Source organism: Schistocerca gregaria, chromosome 8 (assembly GCF_023897955.1).
Source record: "Schistocerca gregaria isolate iqSchGreg1 chromosome 8, iqSchGreg1.2, whole genome shotgun sequence".
Classification (NCBI taxonomy): Eukaryota; Metazoa; Arthropoda; class Insecta; order Orthoptera; family Acrididae; genus Schistocerca; species Schistocerca gregaria.
In genome coordinates this window covers 190,643,447-190,663,706 of record NC_064927.1, presented here as the reverse complement: position 1 = coordinate 190,663,706, position 20,260 = coordinate 190,643,447, and the positions used below count along the sequence as shown (strand labels likewise).

At 43.4% G+C, this 20,260-nt stretch overlaps 1 protein-coding gene across 1 annotated transcript in view; it reads left to right on the top strand.

Annotated features, from left to right (window-relative positions):
- The window catches only part of LOC126284502 (nephrin-like), a 1,138,462-nt gene that overhangs the window by 1,101,800 nt on the left and 16,402 nt on the right, over positions 1–20,260 (top strand). Inside the window, exon 12 of the mRNA XM_049983477.1 lies at positions 16,729–17,040. Within this exon, the coding sequence (XP_049839434.1) occupies positions 16,729–17,040 (312 nt within the window). The remainder of the gene's footprint in view (positions 1–16,728; positions 17,041–20,260) is intronic.

Genomic DNA, 20,260 nt, shown 5'->3' with positions numbered 1-20,260 from the left:
AGTTTACACCTGAATACGATTTCTTTTCTCACCAACCGAGGCGCTAATATATGCAATGCACTGCAATTATTTCCGAATTATGCATGTATTACAGCTGGCCGAAGTGGCCGTGCGGTTCTAGGCGCTGCAGTCTGGAACCGCGAGACCGCTACGATCGCAGGTTCGAATCCTGCCTCCGGCATGGATGTGTGTGATGTCCTTAGGTTAGTTAGTCTAGGGGACTAATGACCTCAGAAGTTGAGTCCCAGAGTGCTCAGAGCCATTTGAACCATTTTTTGCGTGTATTACACATCTTTTGAACATAATGCTAAAACACGTTTTCAGTGGTGATTATTTGAAAAAATGAGATTCGTCGAGAAATAATATGTCACAAACCAATAATCTGAAGGTGTTAAGTTCAATAGAGTGGGGCTCCAAATTTAATTTTCATATAAAATGTTATAAGCTTTGAAATGACATGGTTTTATTTGCCGATATATTGACATTATTTTGCTTTGTTATTTTATGTAGCTCATGTAACGCGTTCTAAGTTATCTTCGTTATCGACAACTACAACCCGACCGTCAGCAAACATAAAAAGTTTTCATTAAATTTTTTCCTCGAAGATATTCTCTGTATCACGTTTCAAAGTCCTTTATAACCTCGATCAGATGTAGTGGTATTCCGATATTTTCCACAGAATACATAGTTTGTCTCCGTGTGCATTGCAGAACGCTTTCCTTTAGTCCGTAGAGGCTATGCAGGTCATTAAATCGTATTCTCTACTTTACTCTCAATTTTTTTATGATGAGAAAATGTTGCCTTAGCAGGAATTTCCTTTCCGGAATCAATTTGTTCTTCTAGTAATATGATGTCTTCGATGGTTCTCATTCTCTTTACTGGTATCATCACATCTTTTGTGTACGCCGTATTTAAGAGAGTTATACATCTAATTCTCACAGTTTGTTATCGATGAAAATGAGCATTGCTATAACTTTCTTCTATTCCGTCGGTAACTGTCAGCATTGATTTACAAACTGTAAAGGCTATAGTTAATTTCTTCTGGTTGGAATTTAAAAATTTCTGTATTTAGGTTGGCTGTTCCAGTAGCTCTTCGGATTTTGCAACTCTGTAAGTCCTCTTGAAGTATCTGTTTTACCTGTTTTCGAAAGACATCAGTTATTTCTTTTACTAACTCAAATTTGTGTATCTCTCTATGTTTTAAACGTCATTTTCTAATCGGAATGAATATCACTTCATAAAGTCTCGTAACATTTGTTCATTCTGATTATGTGCTGAGTCTCCACTTATTCCGATTAGGTCGTTACTGGTTGCTTAACTATTCTAGCATTCATATCCCTTCTATGAAAATACAGTTTATAACTTATGGAACCTTCGCAAGCACTTGTAAAATTTATCAGCTATACTATTTCTTGCTTGTTTGTGGCATATACTGCTATAATGCTCATCTGTTCTATATATATTATACATTGATCATCCAGAATGTTAGGACCATCGACCAGCTATCGATATAAACCCGTCCAGGCGATAGTAGCGCCATCTGGCGAGGAATGTCTGCTAGTGGGACACACGCACTGTGCATATAGTATCAGTGAGCTCGCTGTCCGTGTGCAGAAGGCGCCCGAACTGTCTGAGTCCGACCGAAGGCAGGTTGTAATTGCCCGGAGGCTCGGCATGAGCATTTCGCAAGACTTGTCGGGTGTTTGAGGAGTGTTGAGGTGAGCGTCTGCAACAAGTAGTGAATCACAGGTGAATCAAAGTCCAGCCCCGTGTGGTTGGGTGGCCACCCATCATTACAGCCGTCGGACGTTGTAGCCTGGACAGACTGGTAAAACGGGATAGGCGGCGAACTGTGGCTGAATCAACATCAGAATTTAATGTTGGACTGAACACACAGTTTACAGAGAACGCCTAACGATGGGCGACCGCAACCAACGACTTACGCAGGTGACAATGCTAACATGACGATGTCGGCGACTACGACTGAAATGGGCACGTGACCATCACCCTTGGACGTTGGCACAGGGGCAGAGCGTTGCACAGTGTGATAGATTCCGATATATTCTTCATCGTGGTGATGAGAGGGCGCGAATCCATCGTCTTCCAAGGGAACAAGTCTCGACAACTGTACTGTGGCACGGAGACAAGCTGACGGCATCTCCTTTACATTCTGGGGAACGTTCACGTTGGCATCCATAGGTCCAGTGGAGCTCGTTCAAGGCACTACGACGGCTAAGGAATATCGTATTACAGACCGCGTATACACCTTTAAGGCCATCATGTTTCCCTACGGCAGTGACATTTGACAACGCCAGAAGTGTGATGGATTGATTAGAGGAGCACAGTGGCGAGCTTCAGTTGATGTTTGATGTGCTGCTGCCCCCCCCCCCCCCCCCCGCTCATTAGATCCGAACCTGATCGGACAAATCTGTTATGTGACTGAATGTGGTGTCAGAGCTCATCGACCATTCCCCGGAATTTACGGGAATTAGGTGATTTGTGTGTGCAGATGTGGTGCCAGCTCCAGCGACCTAACGAGGCCTCATTCCTTCCGCGCCAAGACGCCTCGTCGTTAGTATCCATGCCAAAGGAGGACATGCCTTCTCGTACGTAGGTGGTCATAATGTTCTGGCTGATCAGTGTAAATCTCCGTATTACAGTTCTTTCATTTACGCAGTTGTAAGATGTTATCCGGCTCCTGTTTTATTTGTAATATTTGCGACATATTTATCTAGGGCCTTCTAAAATATGTCAGCAGCCCTCACCAGCCATACAGATAAAGTCGTTTTCAGAATGATTGGGCTGTGGACCACCCGATGCTCAATCCACCGATGGTGCTGACCTGTAGTTACCACGAATGAATGTTGGTGATGACGACGATTCTCTTGAGTGTTGGAAACGTAGCAATAGAGTTTACCCAAGCTAGCTATTTTAGCGACAGAGGCTTTTGTGTTCCACCCTCAAATGCAGATAATGAAATAAATTACAGCGCTACAGGAAATCTCTTCTCAGGCAGAAAAAGCATACTTGACCGAAACGAGTGGATGGCATTCTAACAATTCATTTCAATTACAATGGTTGTAAAGAATAGTTGGGAGACAATTTTATTTTATTTACATTTCCGATTTTTCGGGTCAACATTCAGATATGTAAATTTTAACCAATGAAGCAGATGGCATTATAAAAAGCAGCAACGGAATTTCACGCTCTGAGAGAGACCACCGTTACAGAATTTGTCAGTTCTTTAGATTTTCTTTTAAACTGATTCCAAATCTTCTTGCCTAAAGTAAGGTTCCTTCTCCCTTATGAGTCATAATGATGTTGCGATTATAAGCTACTATGCGGTATTATGCGTCTACAGCATAACTAAATCGATCTTAGGGTAGTCCCATCAGGAATGGAGAGTGAAACAAGCTTATAGACACGCAGAGCTGCTACAACGTTCGCAACAGTCAAGCGGACTCACTTCTCTGCACCTCCTTCGACCGCAGTCAACTCGCTACGAGCTTCCATGGTAAAGAGCGGCGCGCTCAAGCTAGTAAGTAACGAGCGAAATACTCGATTTGCAGACCTCTGGTACGAACAGACCAGTACATTTTCATCTCACTTTACCACCACTTGTTAGTAATGAAACATTACTATTCTAAAAGAGACATGGCAGTGACGATTTTCTATTTCGGTTTAGCAAATAAAAATAATCTGGGAGCCCTGCCCCCTTCGCTGAAAAATATGTACATCAGGGGTACCACATGATAAGCCTTTCAGAGACTTAGGAACACAAATTTTCTATGTCTGTGAAAGGTTAAAGTTGAAGATCTCACTTAGGGCATCTATGGGATGGAGGAGTATCAGCTACATTTATTGTATGGAAACTCTGGGATTAGTTAAAATGTGTCCCTAGGCTGCCACACTACTGAAACTAACATATGCTAAGAACAACACGTACATCCATGCCCTAGGGAGGACTCCAGACTCCGGCTGGAGGAGCCGCGCAGTCCGTGACAGGACGCCTCAAACCGCGCGGTCACCCCCGGTGGCTGTGGGATCAGTAAACGGCACTGTACACCTGTGGAAAGTGTGAGTCATCCTGTTGTTGGTACAGTACATCATGAACAACTGCGTCCATACTAACAGCCTGTCCATGCCATAAGGACACAAGTTTAAATGAAGTCATGTCAGTGCATCTTTCGAATGTGAGATAAAATTCATTGTTTCACTCCAAGATTGTACCGTGACAGAAATGGAAAGTGTTACACCACTAAGCACCAGGCAGACATTTATCAAGCTTTATGGAGATGCCCATTCCATGACGAGTATTAAATAATTAAACTCATTCTGTTCAATCGTTCACAGGCGTGAGCAATCTTTCGTATTAGTTGTAGAATGTTGTCAAACAACGTATAAGCGACATCTTCAGGAATTCGTTACTCTGCTTCAGACACGTACAATGTGCTGCGTAAAACTTCGTACACAATAGTAAGGAGAGGTGTGCTACAAAGTGGTGGATGAACTGTCGTTGTAGGAAAGCTGTACAGGGGCAGAAATGATTACCAGACGGGTTAACATAGTCAACAGAAGATTTTCCTAAGTTGTATTTCTCCAAGTGTACAAAGACTCATTAGAAATAAAACAACAAGAAGTAGAGTCCAGTTCGCCAACACAAAGGGTCTACTGTCATTTCTGAATATTCGTTAGTTTTCACTAAGTGAGCTCTCGTAGAATGTGGGTACTGCGATGTTTGCGTACGTCGTTTATGATTAACCATTAATATGCGCTCATCTGGGAGACTGAGTCAAAGAAGTGTAGCGGTTTAAAGGCCAGAGGACAAAAAAAAAGGGCCAAGGCTTGAGCCAAGGAGAAAAAAACCTCTGCGATAGTTTGGTCAGGTCGTAATAACAGTAGCGCTTTTCTTGCTGCCTGCGACAGGCCATGCAAATAAGTTTTGTTAGTAGTGGGTATCATGCAAGCGGACACCTTTGACGTTGTGGAGCGATGATACAAAGTGGCTGCAGCTGGGTACTGGTGTTGGCTTTTCCGTCAGCATCGGCATACGTGTAACATTAGGGTTCATTATCGGTTATTGTCCGATAGGTCATATATCGGATTCATACTATACAGTAGTGTTGGTGGTAGCTTCTGGCATCTCCAGCCAGTGTTGCTGATGTGTAGGGGCTCACCAACGTTGTTGTCTCTTGTGAGTGTATATTATCTCGCCATAGTTGGTTATGCTCTAGATAGCACTGACTTTGCTTACGATTCCACATATTGTTGTGAACATAGATATCCAGAGGAAGGATAAAAGGGTTGTTCGAGTGTCTCGAGTTCCTGTATAGTCGTGTGGAGAGTTTTTTTCATATTTATTCGGGGATTTCAAGGCGTTATTCATTGTGAAGATCCACGGTGCGGGTGTAGCGCGAAGCGTTACTAATCATGCGTAGCACTGTTTTGTATGACCTGCAGCGTGTAGGAGCTGCATATCTCCAGACGGGAGCTGCGTACTTCATCAGAGGACGAAACAGTGTCACGTATATCGACTTCGACATGCTCCTATTTAGTGTGCATTCACTGTTTAGCATTGGGTAGAGTTTTTAGAGCTTCACGCAGGCTCTGCTGGCAGCGTATTCTGTGTGATCCCCCCATGTAAGTTTACGGTCTAGCCAGACACCGAAGTATCTGACTTTCTCCCGGAATCTCGGAAACATATTGGGCGTGCATCTAGTGTTACCTGCATACAGTGTCGATGTTTGCACAGTATCTTCCGTCTGCGTGTGAACAGATCTGCTTCCCACTTGTGAACATTTAATTTAATACACCATCGTTACAACCAAGGCTGGGCAGTTCTGAGCGCCGTCTGTAATCGTGAATTTATGTTCGACAGTTTCTAGTCGTCCCTGTAGCTGGCTAAAGTCGTGTTTTGTGTTATGGGAAACCACTAACGTAGAGGGTGAACAAGATGGGCCCCAGAATGATTCCCTATGGTACTCCATCTTGGATACCGTGTTGTATCGATTGTTTGCCCTCCACGTCAGTGTTCAAACATCTGGTTGTGTGATAGGAGTGTATGAGACGCACGAGTCCGTCGGGGAAAGCAGCATCGCTTAGTTTGAATATTGGGCCGTTGTGCCAGAGACGGTCGAAAACTTTTTTGATCTTCTTGAACACGGACCCTGTGGCTTTGTTCCTGTTGTAGCCGTGTTTTATATGTTCGACAAGCGGAGGAGTTGTTGTGTTCTTAAGTGATGATTCCTAAAGCCGAATTGCTCCGGTCTTCGGATATCATTGGCGATGCAGTGCCTAGTGATGCGTTTTAGTATTATCTTCTCAACAATCTTGTTGAGTGAGCACAGCAGACTGATGGGTCTGTAATTTTGTTGGGGGTGGGGGTGGGGGGGTGGGGGGTGGGGTGGGGGGAGTAATTCCACTTCCTGGCTCCCTGAACATTTGAACCTGGGCCGCATTCCAAAAGTCAGGGAGGTGTTGGTGTTTTAAGGCGGTATTCGTTATGTGTTCAAGGTATTCTACGGCTCTATCCGTGAACTACTTGAGGACAGGGTTTTGAATGCCATCGAGACCACGGGCATTGGAATGCTTGATAGTCCAACCAATTTCATTTGTATTTGTACGTCTGATTTCGTCGCGCGTGACCTGGGCTACAAGCCGTGTAACCTTCTGGTCCGTTTCAAATGTGAATACTGGATCTGAAGGAGTCAGATTCTGCGTGAAGGACGCTTCAAGTATTTTGGCCATAAGCTTTGCCTTCTCCTTCACGAAGTATCCAGAGCCCTCAGGTTCTTGTGGAATAACAATGTAATGTCTCTCCCTGATGAAGTGCCTAGCTAGTTTCCAGACGCCAGGGCGTGTGGTATCCTACTTATTTCTGACCCCATTGATCGTTACTAAACGTTTGCATTTTCTCCTGTATTTGTCCATGGAGTATTATAATGCGTGATTATCTCCTGAGGAGGTTCCTCGTGTTGCACAAGGAGGTCCTCATAACGTGCAGACGTCACTGTCCACCTAAGAGGGCCACTAGGCGCCACCTCATCGAAGGAAAACGGACCAAGAATAAAGGAGCCTGTGTCATACCACCACACAGTCACATAAGCTGAATGCATTGGATGTTCCCGCTAAACATGTGGCAGAGTAAAACCTCATATGCGACAATTCTGTTCGCTCATGGCACCATTCAAAGTAAGATGCGCCTCCTCTATCCAAAGAATATTCTCCGACCACATAACATCCATTACTATGTGTGCCATTAAACGAAAGGAAAAGTCACGGCGATGTAGTCTATCTTGGGGCTTCATTTCATGGATGTTCTGGATCTTTTAGGGATACCATTGTAAAACTGGCAGCAAAATCCTTTGAACCGTTCACAATTCCCACACAAAGCTCAAGCGCTGGCTCTAGAATATGAGCCGTGTGGTTCACAGTTCATCTGTAATTTCGGCAACCTAATGCACAGCTTTTGAATACATTACGGGAAAGGCAGTGATCAATGTATTACAAATATTTACTATTAAAAACAGTCTTGATCACGATTTATTTATCAAGGTGACGGGTTTCGACCACTACTGTGGTCATCTTCAGGCCATTGAGTAGGAACCTCTTTCTGTTGGAGAGTAGTTTTTAATAGTAAATATTGTGCACAGCTGCCATGGGAATAGCTCGTTCCCCTGTTCCTGCAACACTACCTAACTGACATTTTTCTTGAAATTTCTTAATCAAGCACTAATACACCGTAGAAATTCATTCTGTCGAAAATGTATGTGATCATTTGACTATGACACTTCAGGATAGCGAATGGGTGAGGTGAAACACTTTGGCCTCCATCTACTCCAGTGCTCGATCTACTAAGTTTTTGGTTCTGGAGAAACTTCAAGGAATTGGTCCACATTACTCGAATCAACGACTTCCTGATGCTAGGGGTTTGGATCTTCATATCATGCCAGCATGTATAATACAGTGGGATCAACTTCAACGAATACGTGATTATTTAGATTAAAGGGCAAAAGGATGAACAGCCGTGGATGTTCACAACCCAGAGACCGTACCATGCAGTTCGAAAGTAAACATGGGTGGACCTGTGAATTTTGGACTTGTTTTTCTTGTTTCGCTGAGTACTAACACATCTAATTATTCGGTACTTTATAATGCCCAGTGTAAGTGGTCTGGTAGATACCGTCCAGAACTCTTTGGAACTGCTCACGTATTTTACTGATGTGTGTAGAAAGTTCGCAACACGAGGAAGATGTAGTGAGGTTTTGTAAGTGGACGCCGCCTAGTGGAGGTTGGGAGTTGATCTTCACCGTACGTAAACGTATCGCATCGCACTGTAGTAGGACGAAACGAACCAACTTTTTTTGGATTAAAAAATTTTTTGTCATGTCTGTTAACACAGTCACATCAGTAAAATATCTAGCAGAATACATTCGCAGTAAATTAACGGAAACGTAATACTTTATTCGACGTAAGCCTCGAGACAGGAGAAGTATAGTAAAACTGGAGGAACCACAGCTGATACGAGGTCTGCTTGCAGTCATTCTTTCGGGGCTCTATGTCTTAGTGGAACATGCACAACGGAAATTATGATGGTAACGGAAGGACCCCCACTGCAGTACGTAAGGTGTCTTACGTTGTTCGTGACCAGTATTGTTCTTGTGAACGCAAGAGTGTTTGTTATATGCTATCCGTCGAATTTTATATTGCTGGATGGGTGATTACCTCTCTTGTTGGTAGGTAACTTTAGACAGCTAGCGCTTTTTGGCTTCTTAGTACATTTCATTAACTTCCTTTTTCATTTGATTTCGTTGATTTCTACTGTAGAGTTTACTTAGTTTTAATTCGGTTATCTGTGCAACATTGTGGTTAGAACTATTATATTTAAAGCAGTTGTACGACTTGTTGTCTTTTTGATTAAGGATGGACTATGTTTAATTTATTCAGTCCAAGTTACGGTTTCTGTCTTTTTCATAAAATCATACGCATCTGCAATGTAGTCATCGACACTCGTTCTAGTTTGCCATAATGTCAGGCTCAATATTGTCTGCTATCAAAAGTACGTTTCACAGAACTGATAGCTGAGAAACACTAAAACTCTGGTTAATGTCCGCATCCCGGTACTTCCAAAGCGTGGCTAGAAATCACACTTGCGACCACGGCCGGAATCCACTAGCACTTGGTGTCGCGTGGCACGCAAGGAAACGTACAGTATTTAGATCTATATACATATTCTGCAAACCCCGGATTGTACCCCGTACCTCTACTACTAGTTTGCTCTTCTGTTCCATTTGCAAGCAAACCGAGTGAAAAACGACTACCTGTATGCATCTGAAAGAGCCCTTTTTTTTCATCGTGGTCTTAATACGAAATTTACGTTAGCGGCAGTACAATGGCTCTTCACTCAGCTTCAGATGTCGGTTTCCTAAATTTTCTTAGTAGTATTTCTCGAAAGGAACGTCGCCTTCCCTATAGATACTTCCATTAGAGTTCGAGAACCATCTTCGTAATATTTTGTTAGAACTTATCGGTAATAGATCTGACAGCCCGTCTCTGAATTGTTTCCATGTATTCTTTTAATCGTACATTGTGTAGATCCAAACCAGCAGTACTCAAGAACAGGTCACACTATTGTCCTATATGTGGTCTCCTTTACAGATGAAACAAGCTTTCTTAAAAATGTCCCAATAAACCGAAGTCTAACATTCTCCTAACCTACTACGATTCTTACGTGCTTGTTCCATTTCATATTGCTTTGCAACGTTACGCCTAGAGGTTTAATCGACGTCACCGTCTACAGCAGACACAACTGATGCTTTATTCGAACATTAGGCGTTTGTTTTTCCTATTCATCTAGTTTTTTCTACGTTTAGAGCTACCTGACATCGATCAAACAATCAGAAATTTTTATCTTTAGTCATCTGTATGCTCCTGCAGCTTCTCAGTACGCCACAGCAACATGAGCAATCCGCCGCAGATTGCTACTCACCCTATCCGCCAAAATATTCACGTATATACAAAATAACTGTAGTCCTATCACATTTCCCTGGAGTATTTCCGACAATACAATTGTCTCTGTGTCCCGTCGAGTGTAACGTACGGGACTGTGTTACTTAAGACGTCTTCGAGCCAGTCACACAACTGTTAGCATATCCTGTATGTTCATACCTTCGTTAATAGTCTGTATTAGTGCACAGCCGTGTCAGATGCTTTTTGGAATTCTGGTGATATGGAAGCTGCCTCATCATAGTTCCCAGGATATCATGTGAGAAAATGGCAAGCTCAGTTTCGTGCGAGTGATGTTTTTTAAAACCGTGCATTTAGTTAGAAACTTTTATCTGTGGATCGGATTTACTTGCTCACCTACAGTAGCAGACCAACGTAAAAACGGATCGGCAGCTTCACATTGACCTGTTCGACGGGACAAAACTTCTTACAATTCCAAAGGCTACCATTCAAAGCCCCACAGCTTTCTAACTACTATCAGGAATATTCCAAAATCTTATCACTAGTAGTTTAGTAAACGGCCATACAGTTAGCTACTAACAACTTTCGTCGATAATCTCCACGGCAGCCTAACAGCAGGGAAAAATCCACACAAAAAGACCTTATTCCAATTTCCATGGGAAGAAGGCTCGTCAAGTCCGTCTCGTTCCGTAAACACCAACGTCCAGTCAGATACTTGCCTCCACAACCTCATCGTAACTCTCTCCCTACTGAGCGTCTGTACTTTCGCTACATCCGCATGTTAACTCGGCAATTCACAATTAAGTACCTGGCCGAGGGGTTTATTGAATCATCTAATTATTTCCCTGCAGATCGAATTTAGAACAGTGTGCGGGAAAAAATAAAACTTAAATTTTTCCGTAAAATCTCTGATTTTTCTTATTTAATTGTGATAGTTTCTCCCTTTGCAGGTGGTACCCAACAATATATTTTCGCGTTCGGAGGAGCGTTTGAAATTTCATGAAGAGATCTTGCCGCAATGAAAAACGCCTTTCTGTAATAACTGCCACCCCAGTTCTCGAAGCAGCATCGCTCGCCCACAAAGAGCAGAATGACTCAACCCGAAATCAACTGTCAGAATGTTGGGCTTCTCTTAAAATCAGCACATCGCAAGAACTAACTCGGTTAATAACGAAGTATCCCCTCCTCCGGACTTCTGAAGTACACTATGAAAGACTGACCTCCGAATACTGGACACACGGCTTCAACACGCCGTATGTGCTGCCGGCTAACTCTCGACTTCGCCAGCTGTAAACCACTTCACTACGGTATTTAACGTGTAGACGATTCAGACAGTCTGATTCAGGAGCAGAACGTAGGCGGTTTCAGTGGCGTTTCCTGCTCTCCCTAATAAATCTTCTGTAAGTTGTTGCTTTCTGGTTGGGCTTTTAGATCTTTTTCAACATCAGGCGTCATAAAACACCGGCCCTCAATTCACATAGCTTTAAGCCAGCCATTTAGACTCCAGCTACAACCCATTTAGGAGGATTAGGGAAAGACCAGACCATTACCCGCTCGCTCGCTCTCCCCTTCCCCCGCCCTTCCCCACCTGGCTCACACCGTCACTGATACTGGCCTGGTCATAGCCACCCGACGAGCACTCAGACGTGATCAGGAAATGATGTGTTACAACAGGAGAAGAAAATCTTTTTGGCACCTTAATACTGTGTGTTGACCTGAGTGTCCAATTCGGAACGTAATTTTTCACAAGCAACGCTTTTACCATCCGTGCTATATACATAAATCTTACGACCCACCCTTACAACCCCAACTACCTCGGGACATCTTTCATAGTTTATAAATTTTTTGTCCTTTCTTTCATGGATCCTAGTCCAGAAAGACATGCCGAAGGGTTTCTCTGAAAAATCACCGGGACAGGCGATGAGATTCCGTCCAGCAGACAGTATTTAATCTAATACACTCTACTGCACAGTGAAAAGATCACTCTAAAACTGGAAAGAAAGATTTCAATTAAACTATATTGTGAATCAGTATCTTGCGTTGGCATAAAATAGCGCCAATGATGTATATTGCAATGGGGCTGGATCTGTACAACTGTCTGTAATAACGATACCTAAACGCTACTGACGGTCATATATATTATTCCTCAAGTCAACATCCCCTTCTCTCATCACATGCTGATGCTACGGGGATGAATGACGTATCATCAGATAGATTTTTTAACCAGGTTTTGACATTTTATACAGATTTTGCGCTAAGAGCCACTATTTGTGGAAAATTTTAAAATAAAAGAGTCTTTTAACTATCATAAGCAAAATGATACAATGGATTCTCAGCTTCATACTTATATTTTACGAAGCTCCCTCGTTAATCACGAACAAGAGACTCCCTTGTCATATTATCTTATTACAAATACAATTTAATTTTTTTGTAGTATTTATGATTTCGATAATTTGTGTGTAACATTGTTACAAATAACAACCGTGAGGACTGCGATAGTCCAGTACCTCTGCCCGTCGTACAAGCTGGCTTTTCAAAACGAATATACTTTTCAAAATGACAAACATATTTTTCAGTGGCCACTTGAATTGTGATTTACCTATTGCTAATATGACTGACAGTAAGTAAGCCTATTAAAATTGTATTCGCTGTAACTATAAAAAAGTGGCAGGGATAAACGAGCAGGACTGTGTTTATCAAATGCCGTCATTACTCATGGACAATTGTTTGTAGCTTTTTCAAGTGTAATTCAATGAATTAACAATTTTTTCTCCCTAAAAGAAAATGGAAATAGTACACGAAGGTTAGTCTTACGTCAAACATCATTTACATCGAGGTATTGCAATGCTCTGTTTTGTTCAAAGTTATGTGCATGGAAATGTATATCCAAGGATGTATCATAAATTCATCATTATTGTTTCTAGTCGTTCGGCTCGTTTTTATAGATGTTTTCTCTACATTCCCACAACTGCTCTTATCCCAACGACTACAAATATTCCAAATCTTGTCATTATTTGAAAGTATAAAAGTGCAAAGCTTCGCACGCGTACCCTTGTATGAAAATTTTATATCCTACTTTGCAGACAAACAGCATCCAAAATAGTCACGCCAGACTTAAACTCATATAAGCAATAGAACTGTTGCTCACCTAAAGACATTCGTGTGTTACGCAAACCTAGCTAGAGTAAGTACGAGGAACATTCGGACTCATACAGCACCGAAAAATTCAACTGCAGACCGTAAAAGTTGATAGTTTTTGTCCTTCCCAGCAAGTTGACTTCAATCTTCGACGTGACACATTTATCTTAACGCTGAAAAACATGGAGGAGTCCTTGGCTGCGAAATCTGTATTTTGGCTCTTGAGGAAACGTTCTGCTCAGAAAAGCATCACGTCGTAGTTGTGAATATGCCTCCCACCCAAATTTTTTCTGCATTCAATGAAAGAGGAAGAAGTGACTGAGATCCAAGTCAAAGTAATACGGGCTGTGGGGCTAAATTTCATAGACCAGAGAAACAACATGTGCCACTGTGGCCAGTACAGTATTAGACAGGGCGTTGTCATGACGACAAATACACTTTTGGGAAGTTTACAGCGACGCTTCGTTTCGATATCCACCCTTATCCTCGTTCGAAGACGTTAGTCGTTTCCTCCTGCGGCGGTGTGCCCATTACAAGCACATTTCTTTAGTACCAAGTTGTGCACATCCCCTCCTCCAGAAAAGTCGGTATCAACTTGGTACATAATGGATGAGCGTTCGTCTTTCTCAGTGATGGTCAAACCAAATGAGGTTCACGTTCTTGCTCTACTCCCTTATTTAGGTGTCATAGTGGGATACCCAGCGCTCGACATTGACGATTAGGTAGCTAAGAAAGTCGTATACATTGGTCTGACACAGTAGGCATTTCCCTGCTGCCTCGATTCCGAAGTTTTTATGGGGAACCAGCGGGCGACGACCTCTATCGCTGTCAATATGTAGTGCAATATGTTGAAAGATAATCTATGATTTTCAGTTTTTTCAGGACCGCTTAGTTTGTGACACTTCCGTCTTAGAGCGTCGTGGCCTCCACTTCTCACGCGAATGTCCTTCACCGACGGCTTCTGTGCCACGTCGTTCTTATTCACTCACATTAATCTAACCACACTGGTTGCGTCCGTACGACCTAACCACCGTATTGCACAATGAAACGTCATAGCTGCACAGCTCCGTTAAATCAGCATTTGTGTAGTAGCAAAGCGATCCTATGCAGGCACGCCATGCGTTAGGACAAGTACATGTGGAATTGAGAGAGACTACTAACAAAGAAAGAAATTCTGAATAATTAAAGATTAATACCTCTTATTTGACATTCCGGCCACATATTTAACTACCGACATTCTGATGAAATCATCGTTGCGTTACCAACGTTTAGAGGTTCCCCAAACATGTAATGCAAATCCAATGGTTCAAATGGCTCTGAGCGCTATGGGACTTAACTTCAGAGATCATCAGTCCCCTATAACTTAGAACTACTTGAACCTAACTAACCTAAGGACATCACACACATCCACGCCCGAGGCAGGATTCGAACCTGCGACCGCAGCGGTCGCGCGGATGCAGATTGTAGCGTCTAGAAGCGCTCGTCCACTCCGGCCGGCAAATGTAAATCAGCTCCTTATTAAAACTTCAGATCCGTTCCATACTATATTCACAAACCTGATTTCGGATGCGATCGTTGTGGGAGACTTTAATTATTTTCTCAAGACGGAGGTAACAGTTTTATTGAGATAAACATTCAAAAACGTGTTTCTCTCTGAGGAGGTGCAGTGATACAAACGAGACCATGTTCCGACGTTAGGAATAAAGATAGGTTGTGAAAGTTGTGTGGACAGAAAAAGTTGTCGTTTCTCTAAATCCTAGCTGTTGGTGCTAGGCCTATATTTTTAGGTCGGAAATGCAATGGAATGTGGTTGAGGTCATAGAACCTCAGGGCGCAGCCGTCCCTATGCCGAGGCAGGATTCGAACCTGCGACCGTAGCGGTCGCGCGGATGCAGATTGTAGCGTCTAGAACCGCTCGTCCACTCCGGCCGGCAAATGTAAATCAGCTCCTTATTAAAACTTCAGATCCGTTCCATACTGTATTCACAAACCTGATTTCGGATGCGATCGTTGTGGGAGACTTTAATTATTTTCTCAAGACGGAGGTAACAGTTTTATTGAGATAAACATTCAAAAGCGTGTTTCTCTTTGAGGAGGTGCAGTGATACAAACGAGACCATGTTCCGACGTTAGGAATAAAGATAGGTTGTGAAAGGTCTGTGGACAGAAAAAGTTGTCGTTTCTCTAAATCCTAGCTGTTGGTGCTAGGCCTATATTTTTAGGTCGGAAATGCAATGGAATGTGGTTGAGGTCATAGAACCTCAGGGCGCAGCCGTCCCTATCCCTGTTCGCCAGCTTCTCTTCAGGCAAGTGGAGCAGCCTTCGTTTGACTGCTGTATGATCTTGACACTTGCAGCCGTGACTGAGATTACAGTTTGCCTGTGCATTAATTGAGCAGATCGTTTTTCCCAGGTAGGGCGTCAACGTTCACTTACGTCACACTGCGGCCGTGAGTCGACCCCTCAGCTATGTGCTGAGAAGCCAAGACAACCACCCGATTTGTCTCCTTGATTGCTGTCTCATAGCCTCGGCTCTCTCTCGCTATGGTTCTCGCGTGAATAAAATCCTCTTCAACACGTTAATAATCCAGGTTTAGTTTAACTGCATTTGATAGTAATAAAGGATATTTGGTTATTGTAGTTACAAAGGACAGGAGAATGTAGATAACAGTGAAACATGCAAATAACCCCAGATATAGGTTATTCACTAACACGACGTCTTATGACCGAGTGCATGAATACCTAATAAAAGAGTCACTGAGGATCCAAACTGTTTTCATATGCCTTTTGGGCTATTTGGCGTAGTCAGGTAAAAGATCAGTTGGCGTAGTCATATCGAACAAGACCATCAACGAATCCCACAATCTCAATGGCTTCCTGATAAACTTGAATATATTTAAATGAATTTATTTTGGTGAAGTACTACGCCAGTCAATTTTCTGTAAAGATGTCCAAACCGATGGCAAAGAGATTCGCTTGTCCACCACGGTCACCAAGGAGAATGCAGAAGATGGCCAGACGAGGAAGATTCAGTTTTGTACGACCAAAATAAAGCTGTACGAAAATTGGACTCACTCGTTGAAATGAAACCTGGAACTAATTCTATCTACGTAACTGCAGGTAGCTATTTTTTTCTGGATGAATACATTGTTTGTTCATGCATTTCCGTTCTTATTATATACGTCTTGTTATATACGTCCCAGCAGAATTTACTTTTGTTGGTGTATTCTTTCTCCACAGGGAATTTGTTATTTAAAGATTTATTCTTTCAAAACGAGGTTACCTCAAGTTTCGAAAAAAAAAGTTTTTCTCGAAAACTTTTGTAGTGTGCGTAAGTGTGCTACACTCATCCATGAAACTTACGGCTAGGGTTATGCCAACCAACCCCACATCTGAGGTTAGTTGGCATAGTTCCAGGACTTCAGGAAAAGTATTTAAATACGTATTAAATTAATGAGTTCAACGTGATTTTGTAGTAAAACAGTTAAGCTATACGCTGCATTCACAAGAATCACTCCAAGTATTGCACAAAAAATAGAAACATCAAATACCAAAATCTATGTGAACTAACTCCGGTAACTTAACGTCTTCGAGGTGATAACTAACCACCGCAATGTGTGTGCAGCCTCAGAGGGCGTGTCGATGTCGCTGCCTCCGCTGCTGGGGGCGGTGGCGGGGGCGGCGTTGTCGCTGCTAGCGGCGGCGCTACTGGTGGCGGTCCGCCTCCGCCGGTCGTCGCGCCGCCGTGCCGCCGCCGCCCCCGACAAGCCGCCTCTGGCCGCCGCCGCCCCCAACGCCTCCACACACGCCGCCTCCGGCGCCACCGCCACCAGCGTTGCGGCTGGACATCCCGTCTCCGTCAAACCGCCGCCGACACACCCCACGCTCGACGAGAAAGACCCTGACGTCATCCCCGCAAAATTCGGCGACGTCAGAGGCGAGTACTTACTCCACCCATTTCTATGGTCTTAGTGGTACGCTGATGACCGCTTTTATTTTACTATTTACTTATGCAGGCAAGATTAGGGGTTACTTAAATTGAGGGTGGAGGAGAATGGAAGGAAGGGAAGGAACTGATAGTATCAGCTGCATCTGAACTTTTAGTGGAATCTGTGGCGACGAATGAAAATGTGTCGCACACTCGGACTCGATCCCGGGGTCTCTTGGTTACTAGGCAATTGCCTTAACTACTGCGCCACACAGATACAGTGTTTATCGCAAATGCGTGGACTATCTCCTCATGATTCCCAGCTGATTCACATTCCACCTATTTCCACCTATCCACAGTCTCCATCCATGTCCTCTGTCCACGCTAATTTTAGATTCCCGCTGCAGGTCGAACGTAAATATGCATCTTAAATGAAGGTAGTGCTCATCGAAGCGAATCAATTGTGTGGTCTGTTCTTTACGTGGTGTCTGTTCTTTCAGACATGTCAGAAAGAGCAGACACTGCGTATTCATATAGAAGATTATGTATATTAACTCTTGAGCAAGTCCGCCTTCTGACTCCCAATGAGCGACTGTTTAAGCCATCGTTTTGGGGGGCCAAACTGGCGCCATAAGATTTCCGTTAGGGGTGTGCCATAGTTAGTAGCGGTCACTTGGAGTGCCTAGCTGAGAGGGAAGCCAGGTGAGCGCAAGTGCAGGATCTGCGAGTGGTACAAACCAAGCTAACTCAAACAACGTATAAGAGAGGGAAGGGGGACGCCAAATGATAAGTCGCTAATTTATAAAAAGTTTGCGTTGTTGCAATGTCTTTCTGATTACGATGCAAAGGTCCTTTGAACCTGCATGCATGTCCACAGGAAGAACTAGGCAAAGTTGATTTCCGCCTGTTTATCAAAAACATGTCCTCCGGACAATATACTGAGGTAGACACTGCGGCGACCACAGGCGTTATGAAACACATCAAAAAGTCGTCCACAGATAACCAAATCGAAAGGCAAATGCTCGCGATTTGCGAGAAATCTGGATTCGAGTTGCAGGCAGTCACAAATTTTCATTGTCGTCATTCCATTCTACTATTGATGGTAGTCCTTATTCGCAACTGCGAATTCATTTGATAAATTGTCTTCGAACCTGCTCTTACCTGTCTCCCCCGCCGTCCAGTTGCAGTTAAGCAGGCCTTCTATATCATCTATATTACATTCATTTCGATGTACATGTTTTACGAGTTCTCACACCAACAGTAGCTGAAATACGGGATGTAACAATACGGTGTGACGAATCTTTCAGGAAACATTCCTCACAGATAGAAGAGTAAAGTATGTTATATGGACATGGGTCCAGAAACGTTTTATTTCCATGTTACTGCTTAGTTTGTGCTTCTCTTCAAAACCACATTAATCACAGAACACACAAAGAAATAGAGCTTGCCACAGTTACAAGTAAAGTTATCTCACATGAAATATTTCTGTCTCAACGTACGACGCCCAGGGACATGAGGAAAGAAAGAAAGAAAGCAAGATTAAGATTTTATCGTCCAATCGACAATGATGTCATTGGAGTTGGACCACGATCTCAGATTACGGAAGGATGGGGAAAGATTTCGGCCACGCTTTTTTCTGAGAAACCTGGGGAAATTTAGGGAAATAGCGGAAAATCTAAATCTGGATTGCCAGACAAGAACTTGAACTGTTGTACTCTCCATTCCCTGGGCTTTTATTTGCGGAGGCATTTGAAAGATCTAGTGCACGGTATCAAGATTTGCAACCGGAGTTTATGATCGCTCAAATTTCTCGGTGCATGTACTTTCGCGTTAGTCCGTCAGATGTCAACACATTTACTTTGGCTGCGGGTAGCAACTGCACTCGACTTCTATGAGACTCGTTTGGGCATCTGAAGGTTTAACAGCCCGGCCGTCTACTACAGTTAGCCGAGTTCCTCTCACTTGTCCACTCCGTGACCATGACCATGAGATGAAGGACAGTGCGAAAGCTGAAATTGATACGAAAGAATATATTATGACGGTGGTAGTAAAAGTATTTGCGAGACAGATTTTAGTTATTGACTGATAAGGATGTCGGCTACACGTATTGTGGCAACTGCTCCTCTGTGTTATCTTATAGCCCGCCCTCCTGTCTTTATAGTTATGAAGGCACATGTTTAGAGTACACTATAATGTGTAAGTTCAACAGCGTTACCAATTTCATTGAAAACTACGGTAATAAAGAAATGTGTGCCAGAGGTCTTCTTCCATTTACATTAATATTGTATATAGGATTTCGTGTGTTACGTCAGGAGATTGTAACCGAAGGTTCAGAAGTGGGTCATGAAGAAGTCCCTAACGTCTTGCCTCATCCTACGACAGTCGCACGAAACAGTGAAAGACACGCCGATGCAATACGGGCGAGTAAGGTGCCCAGCATTATTCCGGCCATAGACGAGAGTGCTTGTGGGAGTTAACTTCGACAAGACCAAAGTCATGGCGTACCTCCTAATATCGAGTCACACCTTCTTATTCCCGGCGTAGTGCAGCAGCTCGACTTGGAATCGATTCAAGAACATGTTGGAAGTTCTCTTCAGCGAGAAATTTTGAGCCATGCTGCCTCTGTAGCCGTTCATAATTGCCAAAGTGTTGCCGGTGCAAGAGTCTGCGCGTCAGCTGACCTGTGACGTTCATTGGGATTAATGCCGGGCTATCCGGGTGATCAAATGATTCGCTTGAATTTTTCAGATATCGAACAACTGTGACCCAGTGAATCACTGCCAATGGTTTCGAAGTAGCCGAACATAACCATTTGAAGTCAATGATCGAAACATTGAGACTGGAGGACCCAGTCCATTTCATGTCATCACAGCCCTCACCATTATGGAGCCATTACCAGCTTGCACAGGAGTCATCTGACAAAACCACAGGTCCCGAGCACAGGCGCTGATGGTGATGTCGTGCTTTAAGTAAAATCACAAGCATCTGTCGCCGGCCGCCACACCCATTAACGCCAGATTTCACCGCACTGTCCTAACGAATACGCTCGTCATAAATCCCGCGTGGATTTCTGCGTTAATTTCACGCTATGTTGCTAGTATGTTAGCGCTCATAACTCTACACAAACGCAGCTATTCTCGGTCGCTAAGTGAATGCCGTCGACAACAGCGTTGTCGATGGTGAGAGGTAATGCCTGAAATTTGTTATTTTCTTGACACTGTGGATCTCG